Raw genomic sequence first — 13,541 nt, 5'->3', positions numbered from 1 at the left:
CAACTTTCCAGTTCTTCTTCCAATGAATACATTTATACATACTTGTTAATTAGATAATTGCTTTATCATATGTAAGATCATGAATTCTCAATCTGTTGGTCTGTTTTGCTGGAAGTAGATTTATGGACATTTCTAATCCATAATAACTCCACCAATGACTAAATCTTAAATAGTCAACATCCTTTGCAGTTGAATATACTTTTTCCAAAGCTAAATAAAGAGGACTTTAGTAACTAAAATAATGTTTGAAATTAATTATGTGGAAACAGTAAGGACTATGATCTGAATTTGGCATCATCTACATTTTATACATTTTAAACCTTTATTACTCATTCAGTCCACTGGGGATCAGATTGATAAAGAGATTATAAGTGTCATTTATAGTATTGTTTATATTGAAATTTGAAGTTATTCATTGATGTCTTTAATAATTATAAATATGCTCACTGCTTAATGAAAAAATTATTTACTTGATGGATTATATCATTCAATCATCATAACTTGTCCATGATTCAAATCTCACAATGATAACATAGCTTTAAAATAAGGTCAGGGAAATGTTCTTTGACAGAAAATTAGCCTCACTAATTGGCTTATTGTGTTAGCAAGATCTACGTTCAAATATACTGGTTATTGAAATAGACCTCACTTAAGTTGTATTCTACTTATGTAGCAATATAACTCTACCATATTATTTTAACATTTGTTCAAAGAAAGTGTGGAACATTATAAATTATCCACATCTCTTTAAAGTCTAAATTCTGTTGTTCAATTTTATTACTCTGTAAAAAAATATGCTTCCTAAATCACTAATTACTTTTATTTCCTGGCAACAGTACTGTATGATATAAGTTGACTTGGTAAATACAGTTCATGACAAGAGTTTATTACTACAATCAGTTTTTAGAATGAGTTCAATTTATGCTATGAATAGTTTTTAAAGATACGTTTTATTAATTACACCTATTAGTGAATTTTGAAATACATCTACAAGTGAGCTTTTTCTATGAATCTTAGTTCTTTGTAACATATAAGGAACAAGTAGAGCTTCTGTTCATATTGCAGAATAAATTATGCCAATTTATTTTTAATATTTGTAGTTTAGTAGCTATAGTTAATAATGTTTTCCAATATAAATAAATGTTTGCTTTGTATTTGTAGAATATGTCTTTTTACTTAAAATTAAAATTGATTGTTTATACCTTGATTCATTGCTTAAACTCCTGTCATACACAGTACAAAAATCATGGGAAGCAAATAGTGGCCACTACAGTTTTAATAAGTTCTGTATAGGGCTTTTCAACTTTTGCCCCAAAAGATAATTTCCTGCACCTTGCTAATACCATCTGTCCTTTTCTAAGACCCATGGCAAAAAAAAAAAAAAAAAGTAATAAGGGCAGACTTGTTTCTTGAAGTGTTATGGCCAATAGGAAATGAATCGTAAGTTGTTAGTTGTGTCTTAAGAAAGAATTCTTCCACAAGTCTGGCAGAACTTCAAAAACTGACTGCCCAAAAGAATTGAAATGTTAGGTGTATTAACCAGACAAGAAGTACATCACTTCAGGCTGTCCTCAGCTGAGATACTCACAGAATATCTGTGTTCACTTGAATGTTGTTTTATCAGATTACAATAAATTTCTTTTGTTGAAGCAAAGTTAATATCAGTGCATATAGAAAGAAGCAAATACACTTAAGGAATTAAGTCTTATATACTGATGATTCCCCTCCTAAGGTAAAGATATAATAAATAAATTGACATTTTTTTCTGTTTGCATATTTATGGCCTAAAGAAATGAGAATTTATTATGTGTGATGTCAGTTTAAGAACTTGACTTTTAGGAAAATATGTAATTATTTATAGTATAAATATGATATATTTTTTATTTTTATGATTTATTGATGATGCTGTTTGATATTATAATACAAATATTATTTAATTCTTAGGTATACTTCCATAGAAATTATATCTCTTTAAGCACAGCCATATTTTATCTTTCCTCTTTCATTAGTTATCACAAGACTGGGCTTCCTCCTTTCGTTTGCTACCTTGAGATAGCTGAAGTTTGCACCTTCAGCATTCCAACCTGTCTCTTGTCCCACTCAACATCATCATCCTTCACACCAACATCATCCTTCACACCATAATGATATATTTGTTTCACTTAGTAACACTGTCAAGTTCTAAAATCATAATATATGGCGTGTATGCATTGTCTATGATTCTAATTTTTGAGTGTCTTTGTATAAGTAATTTTATTAAAGATTTATAGACTCACGGAATGCTCAGGATCAAGCTTAGTATTGTATAAGGGAAGAAATTAAGACCCAGGGACGTTACTGACTTGTCAAGACTGATTAATGACATGGTCATGTATAAAAATTAAATCAAACTGGAATGAGATTTTTTTTTCCTGCTAACCATTTCGGTAACATCTTTGTGCTCTTTCCAAAATCAATGTAAATCCTAAAACATGGACATGGTGCTCAAATTATATTGTTAAAATGCACAACATGATTAACTAAACAGAAAACCAAATAGACCATAATTGAATAAATAGATGTAGCAGTAATTAACATTGTAGTTATTAGAAAAATAAGGGACTGTTGAGGTTTCATGTGTGACTGCTGCTTCAGTCTTAACCCAGAAGACCAGAGTGAAAGATATATCAGGAGCACAGGAGACAGCTCAGGTAATAAGAAGATGATAGAACGCAACTGCCTCAAAATAAGTCATGTAAAGGAGCCCTAGCAATAGTATAAATTCTTTTGAGTAGTTTAATTTTCCACCTCCTAGAAACATAATAACAGGCATATTGGTATGAAGCTAACTTAGTGCCTGAATGGTGGAATATTTAAATAAGAAAATTTTGAGAAAAATCCTTGACTTTATTTGTCATAGATTATCATTTAATTGCTTCATTCTTTAGCTTCAAAAATACAAATCTTTTTTGCTCTTTAAAGGAAAAGCTTATGACCATATATAGTTTACCACTGTAAAGTCAGTAAATAAATTTTTAACTCAAGTCTTCAAAATTGAAGTATGTATTTTTGAAAAATAGTTGAAGCTAGTTGAAAAATAGTTGAAACTTCTTAAAGGTAGACCTTTAAGAAGTTTATTCTAGCAAAGTTGCTATTGGAAGAGTAGTTTCTAAATAATTTCAGAATTTTGCAGCCAGCTTGAATTTTGTACTTCATTAAGGGGGGAAATTTTATTGCCCCCTTTGATAATAATTCAAAATAATTAACTGCTAATGGCTTTTGGTATATCAAAAAATTAGACTTACTTTCAAAGGTTAACAATCTTTTACATTTGGAATAGTCAGAATAATATGCCTACTGATGCTTTTGCTTATGCTAGTTTCTCACCTGTCATTCCTCCTGCCACATGTGCCAGACACTCATTCTGATAGCCTGAGCCAGCTCTGCCTTTTCCTAAGCCCTTCACTTTGCCCATCTTGGGCTGCCCATCTTGGACTTCCTTGACTTTCTCTCACTTAGAGGCACAATTGTTCTTCCTTAAATAGGACCTTCAAAATGTAATTAAAAATCAAACAAAAAAAATCTTCACTACATGTAATTATATATGTTTATGTATTACATAAACTACATAGATATTAAATTAAACCTTAGACATTTTCAGCTATAACCTCATCTACTTCACTAATTTTCCTAAGAGCAAGACAAGTATTTTAATAGACAAGATTGTGAGTAATGTTAATTCTGAGGAGCATTCTTGATATCAAATCAAACAAATTCTGAATCACATGATAACTTTGATGAAATAGACTCTGGGATGTAAAAATGTCTTCCATGGTGAATGGAATGAGTAGAGATACACATAGAGCTAGCTGACAGGTGGAGAATTGTGAAGTGTTAAGGGGCAGCAAGATGTTTGCAAAGACTTGCCCAACTCCTGCCTTTAGAAATGATCAACATTACTCAGAATCCTAAAGCCTTTGTTAATGATAGTTTATTTTTCCTCCAGTGTCTACCATATGATACTGTTTATTTTGTTTTCACATGTAACTCTCTTATTTTTTCAATTGTAGATGTTTTGATTTTTGAAATAAAGAAAGCACATGTCTTATTTGTGTATACCTGGTGATTCCAGATAGTACATTGTTAATCAATCTATGAATTTGTAGAAGTATTTTTTTTTGTCAAATAAGATTCCTAAAAATTCATTTGTACTTATACCTTAATTCTAACATGAATACAAAAAGTTAGAAAACTTAGTTAGAAAGTAAGTTAGAAAAAGTATACTCTATATTGCCCTTTATGTGCTTCAATGTAATTTGTCTTTCTACAGAAAATGAAATAATTATTTTTCTTCATGTGTAAATTACATCAGTCTGAGATGATTTAAGAACACATAAAAACTGTAATATTTAGAATTTCAGATTTCAAATTTAGGCTCAAATTTTCTAGACTATTTTGTTAAGTGTAAAGTCTATTCTATAAAGACTATCTTATGATGACAAAATGCTAAGTGCTTTCTTTTGGATTTACAGAATGTAATAAAATGTTCATTCTCCAGGTGTTATGGTAGGAATAATATATATTAAAATATGAATATTGGTTAGCTTACCCTCATCTAATGCATTTATTTAAAAATAAACATAAGTAAATACTGGTTTGGGGCATGGTATGGTTTGGCATCAACTCTTATTCAAAATGCTGGTACAAATATATGCAATATTATAATGTTTATAATGTTGATGATACTTCAGCAAATTCTAACCAGGATGAAGTCTAAATAAAAAATACCATTTTTATTTATGTACTTTAGGAATTGGAAAGCAATGTTGGCTTTGAAGAGAATAAGGATGACTAAAGTGGTTGTTTTACATAAATACGGTATATATATATATGTATCCCAAAGCATACAGCATCTTCTAATGAAATACTTTCTAATAAAATACTTTCTATTGATGAGGAAACTGAACTTGGTAATAATTTCTCCTAAGGTATCTGATTGCATAATTTTATGCCTTATTTTGATTATACAATGTGAAAGAACAATGCAAATAGAATATATATATATATATATATATTTATTTATTTCCCTCTGCTCTCCATTTCTGCAACTTATAAGTCTGTAGTGTTATAATGTTCCAAGTTTTCCAATTATTGTTTTAATTCCCATTAGAATTTTGTACCAGTTATTTAATTAGTAGTAGCAGCATGGTTATTTTTCCCATTTTATTCTTATCACATGAACTCTGTGGCCAGACAAAATTTTAAAGCAGTCTTTTGGCAAAATTTACAAAATTGACATTAAGAGAAGTGTTAAGAGCTATGATAGTTTCATGAAAAATCTTTGAGAGAAGCAGGGTTGGGGGGGAGAGGAAGAGAGGATAAAAAACCTTTTTCTCAATGTCTATCCAAATTTTATTAAAATTTCAAACACATAGTTTGAACTTCTTCCCCTATAATAAAAATATTACTACATTTCTTAATAGTATTTCAGGATTACTTTTTTGTAGTTTTGCTTATTCATGAAAAAAATGAAAAGCAAACAGAAGCAAATGTTTCAAGTAAAACATCTTTTCTCATCACAGTAGACACATCAAATTACTCTCTCTACAAACAATTTTAATGAATGAGTACTGATTTATTAAAGAATTTCTAAATATTAAATGTTTTTGAATAGATTCCCTGTTATTTTGCTTCTTATTTTTTAGCACTTTACCCTCTGTATGTAAACCGTTCACACAAATAGGCAAGGCAATAAGCAGTTTGATTACAAAGTGGAAAAACAAATAATTCTAAGTGTCGGTAACGGAAAAGAATGGGTTTTTCCCAAGTTATTCTAAATCAAAGCCTCAAAATGGATCTATTTGAGGTATTTCTACATAATAAAAAGAGGGTTGGCTATCACTAAACCTACTAATTTGGCTTTCTAAATTTTAGTCACTGCTGGAAAAGTTCTTTATTGTTGTTTTCTCTCAAAATAAGTTTCTCTTATTTTCAGGTACATTGGGTATACCTGGGAAATTAGGTGTTCTTTTCAGTTACTCTTCTTAATGGAATAGTTCTTCATTGCCAAGCAATTGTTGCTTCTGTTTCAGGGATTATCAAAAATACATCACAGCTGCAAATTAAAACAAAAATTCTGTATCATGAAACATAACTATGTGACCAGCAGAATATTTCAAAAGAATATATTCTTATCTTATTATGGGAAAATCTTGATATATGAAATAAAAGATTATAATGAAGAATACCATATTGATTAATGCATTAAAAATGAACATGGAGTTTACTGTTTATAATTTGCCTTCAAAAACAAACTGAGTGTTGCTGGAGTGGTGGAGGCTGGGAGGGATGGCGTGGCTGGGTGATAGACATTGGGGAGGGTATGTGCTATGGTGAGCGCTGTGAATTGTGCAAGACTGTTGAATCACATATCTGTACTTCTGAAACAAATAATGCAACATATGTTAAGAAAAAAGAAAAAGAAGAAGATAGCAGGAGGGGAAGAATGAAGGGGAGTAAATCGGACGGGGAGATGAACCATGAGAGACGATGGACTCTGAAAAACAACTGAGGGTTCTAGAGGGGAGGAGGGTAGGGGGATGGGTTAGCCTGCTGATGGGTATTAAAGAGGGCACATTCTGCGTGGAGCATTGAGTGTTATGCACAAACAATGAATCATGGAACACTACATCAAAAACTAATGATGTAATATATGGTGATTAACATAACAATAAAAAATTAAAAAAATATATAATTCGCCTTCAGGAGTTGGAATGACATAAAGAAAAGGCCTGGCGTTAATATCAATTTATGTATTTTAAAAAATTCACTAAGTATGGTTATTGTTGTTGTTTTAACAGCATGAAAGATGCAGGAGTAGGCCATAAGCAACGGAGGGGTCCCGTATCATCCACCTGCAAGCAGTGCCCAGTGGTCTATACCAACCCTGTGTGTGGTTCAGATGGTCATACCTACTCTTCTCAGGTAAAGACAATTATAGTCATTTCGTATGAAACATGTAATGCGTATTTACCAGATAATGAATGAAATTATTAGTTCTCTCATGTAGTCATCCAAATAATTTATTTAGCTTTTAAAACAATGCAAATAATCTCACTGGTTTGGAATCTGATTTAATGTGTATTGGTTTCTCCTATATCAGAATTTTTAAAATTTGAAATACTAAAGTTATGAACACTCTGAACAGTTAAAAGCAACATTTTGTTTGTTGTTGCTATGAAAGAGGTCAGAAATGTAACCATGTCATACCATAATGTTAACAATTATTATCATTATAACAACAATAGCAGCTACCATTTGTCATTATCATTACTTCTTTTATCTCATATGTTATTTCCAATAGTATTACTAAAAAGCCTCTAAAAATTCCTTTTAACAAATGAGAAAACCAAAGATCAGAAAGATATAGCAAATTTCACATATTTACTGACATAGAAATCAAGATTTGTTGCCATCTCTGATTTTGTGTCTCTATTCTCTCCTCTACATTATTCTGCCTCTTTTTTGGTGTCCCATATTATTCAGTTATATAGGAGATTTTTAAGACCTTTACCTAATAAGACAGTGATAAATTTTCTTTGATTATGTGACAGGAAGGAATGTAGTATCACAAGCTCTTACATGAAATTTTGGGGCCAGATAAATTTATGAAATTAGATTTTTAAAAATTATATCTTTTTTTAAAAAGATAATATAACATTGTACTCTGTCCCCATTGGGACCTTTCCCTTTTATTAAACATATTAATATCTTACTAAGGAACAAGATGAATATTCACATTAAATAGAATACATGAAAACTACAAAATAATTTTACTTCAGTTCATATCTGAGTTTGCTTACTGCAAGGGGAGTTCCAAAAAATTTTAGTTACCTGAACATTTTGTTTTGTAGATACCTTTTTATGAACCATCCCTTCTCCTAGTAAATATGTCCTCACAAGATACACTTGTATTTATAATCACTAATCTTAACAATAGCACTGCAATGATAAAATAGATTCATCCAGTCAATAAATATATGCATAGTACTTATTTGGTGCTAAGTACTGTGTTATCTTGGTGAAGCTGCAATGTGATAATTTGCTGAGGTTTTAAAGGTGTGTATTGCTAGGAGAGAATGGAGACTGTTACTGGTCATTTCAATATGACCTTGATCTTGATGAATTTACCATGGTCCAGAATCTCAGCTTTGAAAGTTAAGAAAATTCATGCCTTTGGCACAAGGGAGAATGAATCTATCTCATATTATCAAATCCTACATGATAATGTGTAAATCATGATACTGATTTATTCAATGACAACAAAGGTTGCACATTGTAATATTCAAATTGGTGGGTAGAGCTACATGGCAAGCAAATTTTAATCTTAATTGTACTCGATGTACACTGATGGTTGAACAGGTTGAATCAAGGGAGAGACTGTAATTTTTACCGGCATCTAGCTAGGATAAGCCTGTCTTTCTCAACATTAGAAGTGTATGTGCTAGAGGTACTAGTATGTTTGTGTCCAGAGTGTCCCTGGAGCGTGCTAACATTAGTCTACCACCTGTTTGTTTGGGGGTCTCTTAAGGATGTTCCTAGTTGGTGATCAGTTCTGTTAGAATTTAGTTTCACAGAACACAAACATAATCATGAGTGATTTCTTCCTTTTGGAACCAGACAGGAGGCCTTGTTTGATGATTTTGGAGAAATGCAATCATATTCCCACCCAAGATTAAATATACCTATCATAAGTAGATTAATTCACATATATTTCCAATTCCATGGGGTTTCCCCATTCTTCTTTGTACTAAGCATCCTCGAAGCCCCCCCAACTTACAAATCATATGGTTTTATTAATACTGTTAATAAAGCCATTCTAAGTAATCCACTGAATTGTAACCATTCTGAGTAATCCATTGAATAATAAACCATTGAATTATTGTTTTAATATTTCTTTGCATATGTATCACTTTCAATGCATGCCTTGACAAAAAAGATGTGGAAAGTATGTGGTTCAAATGAATATGAACTTTTAGTAAATCCCAAATCACCATCCTCATTTCTACTGATTCTAATTTAACTTGGTGAGTTTTCCACTTTGGACCACCAATACTAATCTTAGAGCAGTGAGGCTGAGCTGTATAAAACAATGCAAACTAAATGGAGATCTTAGCCCAGTAAGAACTTATACTAAACAACCCTTAATAATACTTTTTAAAAAGTTTATAGGATTGGAAATTCAAAATAAGACGCTTATCATTTTTTCCCCTTTTCCCTAAAACAAAGTATTGCCCTAGGCTATTTAGATATTGGATCAAAACAAAGACCACAGAAACAAATGCCTTCTTGAAATGGTAATTTTATTATTTCTCCAGCATCTACTTACCAGAGATGAAAACAGAAGATTGGTGCAGGGGTCACAGATATTTATTTTGGCTCTTGGCTTACTCAACTTTGTCAATAGGCTTAGCAAATTCTGACAGGGGGAAATTTAAACAGCTTTGGGGGACTCATGGGCATTTGAATTCACAGGAATGGTGAACTCCAAATTCTAGGTTTAGTATGGTCCTTGAAGCTCCTTACCTGAGGTTTCCAATCCCTCAGCTAAGTATTCCTGATATGTTAAATACTGGCCAGAAGCCAGGTAATACCAGCCCAGAGTGTGGGACCTTACATCCAGGATGGAAGCCCAGTCTTCCTCTCCTGGTCTTCCAATCATTTTTCTGTATTTTGGTTCCCTTGCATATACAGTTGTTTGTTTGTTTTACTACTACAAATAATCTTCCTTCAGGTTCTATTTTAGCTCCACAATGTTTCCTCATTACCTTTGGCTCAATTTATGGAGAGGAAATTAGAAATCATGTTTCCATCGTACAACTTAATTGGAGATGAGGTCATTACAAAGTATAACAGGTGCAGGAGTTGAGGGATGGGGTGAGAAAAAGGTTACCACAAGGTATCCAAAGGAAGACTTCAGTCAAATGCCCTAAGATATAATTTTGGAAAGTACATCTCATTACACAGTGTTACCAATTTGGAATAATTATTTTATTGGAGTTCAAGCTCTGAACTTGTCAGCTTGTCTAGAAATCCTCAGCAGAGTATTTTAAAAATGTATACACAAGAAGACAAAGGAACGGATGAAAAATTGTGAAAAAATTGATTTACTTGAAAAAATATTGGGACTTTTGTGATTTTTTTATGAGAACTATTTTTGTAACATCTGATTTTTCCTGTTAAGAAAAACGATTGCAACTTTTTATAGAATCCTAGTTCATCTTTCTTTTTAAAAGAACAAATGTTTTCTGAATTCTTTTAAATTCAGCAATGCCAGAAAAATAAAAATATAAGTCTGTTCAAGGTTATTTGAGAGGTAATTGTTCCTGAAATTGACACAAAAGATAAAGGTCTTTGTCTCTTTACTTCAGGCAAAGTCTATTTTGATTGTATTGCTTCAGTAAGAACTAGGAATTGTTCTCCAATATAGTATCCATATTAAACCATGGATATATTTGTCACTGACTGGTGTGAACTGGATATTACATTTGCTGGGAAGAAGTCAATAAATAATATTAATGTTTTAGAACTCAGCATGGCATCGGTAATATAAACTCCCTGGGGACAACACACTGGATGATTTTGAACTTTTTTTTTTTCATATTTAGTCATGCTCTGCTTGGCAACTGAGCTTAATAATGGTGAATTCTTTGGGAACTAACACCGTTTATAACAAATTGCGTGTGTGTGTGTGTGTGTGTGTGTGTGTGTGTGTGTGTGTGTGTGTGTGTGTTTTGAGGGAAGGCAAGTAGAAAGCTTAACCATTTTATACTGGACCTTCCAACTCTGGCTACAGACATGCTATTTAAATTGTTTTGGGATGGGATCCTGTGAATCTGAATTTTAAAAGCTCCTTGGGTGATTTTTATGTGTGGGCATAGTTGAGAACCACTGTTGCATCCCTTCAGATTACTGCATCCCTACAGATTACTTTTGAATTCTTATGTTTTTTAATAAACTAGACCAACAATAACATTAATGGGGAAGCATTTACTTTTTGTTGTATCTTGAAAAAATCCCATTTTGTTTCAACATATTACTGTTATGTCTTATTTTTCTTTATTTTGTCAATATTTGAGGTATTCTATTACTTTCTCTTAATAATAGTTGCTAATTCTAGTAGCCCTCTGTACATTTTAAAAGATAACTAATTTCTTGACACCTCACCATTTTGATGTGTTGCATCTATTAATATTTAGTATTTAATTGTCCTGTACCTTCCTCTGAATACTTTGTCTAAGCTGAGGTAATCTTAAGATCAACCTTCAGAAATAGATGTACACTGTTTCTATTTGAACTGCTTTTCAGTGTAGGCTAAGTTGTATTTTTGGCTTAGGTATGCCAGCTTAATCAAGATTATAACTACAGCATGTTAACAGAACCACTGACTGGGAGAAGCTCTTAATAGACCACTGAACATTAGAGGAAATAATATGACTGAACTTTATCATAAAATCTCAGATTTGAAAGGAACTCAATAGGACATCTAGTACAAACTTCTACACAGTATGCAGGTGCCTGATAAGATATCATGTTCTGTAAGATAAATGTCTATATTTGTGGGGAGTTCTAAAGCTTTCCTGTCCTTACATTGATTTGGCTTCCAACACTCCCCATTCCTACCACATCAGCATATATCAAAGCACAAAATGCAACTTCTGTTGTCTTCAGTTGTTGGGAAATAAGTGAATTCCTAAATTTTCACTTAAAATGGAGCAAGAGTCTAAAAGATAACCTCATGGGTAGAATATTATTTAATTTTTACAAAACTCAATTCCCAGTCTTTTAGAATTTTTTTGTACATATTTATTTGGATATGAACTTTGTAAAGAATATTCACCTTCATTGGATCCGAGACATTCAACATTGTTTTCAGGGAAACCCAACCCTGTATTATGCACAGATACTTAAGCATATTAAGTCATATTTAGTTAAATTATATAATTATGATATTAACTTTTATTGGAACAGACTTTAGGAACGAAAAAAGTGAAGTGGTGGTAAACATAAAACTCAGCTTACAGAAATGAGGAAGTTTGGAATCATTTATTAGTGTTCAGTGTTTAGCATGCTATGGACATCAATTATTTCCCTGGAGGTCAACTGAGGGTGAACTTCCAATGTAATTTTCTTGTTAACCAAAAAAATATTCATTCAGGAGAAACTAACTAATATGTTCTTCTTCTGTTAATATTACATGTTTGGGTTAAATATCATTACCAAATAAAGGTGAAATATAATTTCTTAATCAGCTGAATAAGACCAAGTTATTTATAAATAATCACTGAGTTTTCATAAGGAAATTTCATAAGGAAAACTTTGAGTAAAAATAAATTCTAATTATTTTGTTCTTCAATCCTGGATTTATTTTCTTCTCAGAATATTCTATATGTATGGAATATAAAGTGTTGAGCATTTAGCATTTATATATACTCATTCATATTATTAGTGTATTTAAATGCACACAGAAAGGTAAGGGAAATAATTTATAGTGATGAATGATTTTTGTTTTCCAAAAAGAAAAAGGAAAATTAAGGAAATTAGGTTTAAACATGAAAACCATGTGCCATGTCTATAAAAGGATTGTTAGAACAAACTAACTGCTTCTATTGTTAAATATTCAGATAATTCTTCCACCTTCTCAGTTATAAATAATGCAACATGTTATTGCTATGGCAATGGACATTTTTGCCTTGCTTCTAAATTGTTTCACTCACTAAATCATTTTTCTGCAATTTGTATTATATTGAAGAAATTTAACTTCATTTTTATTTTCTACTACAATATACTCTAATACCATAATTATCTTTGGAAGGTGACTTGTTGAAGTTAAGCGAGCACACTGTATTTTTGAATGTTAGTGCTCTAATCTCTCTCCATACTCCAAATATCTGTCCCTTCTTCTCCAGGAGATTGCTCTATTGATTATGTTATACCACTCTTTCTTTAACCTTAACATAAACATAGGCATACTTTCTTGGCTTGTTTAAGACTCTTGAGTTATATATGTTGGTAGCTGCCATTCAATGAGTGTAGGATAAAGTTTTAACTAACTTCTAAATTTATATTTTAATGTGATTTTGAGATTTTAACCTTTTTATGTTTGTGTTAGTGACTGTGCTATAGTGGCCTTGCACAAAACTCAAGTGATATTATAGGTTTTTTTGTAATTTTACTAATTTATTTAATTATTTTTAATGCCTTAGGAAGATGAAAAGTTGGCAAATCTATATTTGTTTCACACATTTGTCTTTGAAATATTGATAATCAATAAATCTAAATCTAAAAGATTTTGATCCAGTGGTATGTGGCTGCCATATCTTTTTCAGTGACTACATGGGCAAATTTGTATTTTCCCACAATACTCTATGATCACTGTATGTTGTAATGTCCTTTAATTTCCCACCACCCTAAAGGTACTTACCAAGGAAATTAGCTTTATTATGTGAATTAGCAATGGATTAAATATCCTATTGCATCTGAAGCAAGTCAATTAAACAAAA

General features: G+C 31.5%; 1 protein-coding gene across 3 annotated transcripts in view; it reads left to right on the top strand.

Annotated features, from left to right (window-relative positions):
• Positions 1 to 13,541, top strand: part of SPOCK3 (SPARC (osteonectin), cwcv and kazal like domains proteoglycan 3) — a 461,722-nt gene that overhangs the window by 282,010 nt on the left and 166,171 nt on the right. For all 3 annotated transcript variants that reach the window (XM_027600598.2, XM_027600599.2, XM_027600597.2), the window contains one exon: positions 6,840 to 6,963. In XM_027600598.2, the coding sequence (XP_027456399.1) occupies positions 6,840 to 6,963 (124 nt within the window). The remainder of the gene's footprint in view (positions 1 to 6,839; positions 6,964 to 13,541) is intronic.

Source organism: Zalophus californianus, chromosome 2, assembly GCF_009762305.2.
Source record: "Zalophus californianus isolate mZalCal1 chromosome 2, mZalCal1.pri.v2, whole genome shotgun sequence".
In the NCBI taxonomy this organism is placed as follows: domain Eukaryota; kingdom Metazoa; phylum Chordata; class Mammalia; order Carnivora; family Otariidae; genus Zalophus; species Zalophus californianus.
This window is presented reverse-complemented; position numbering and strand designations above follow the sequence as displayed.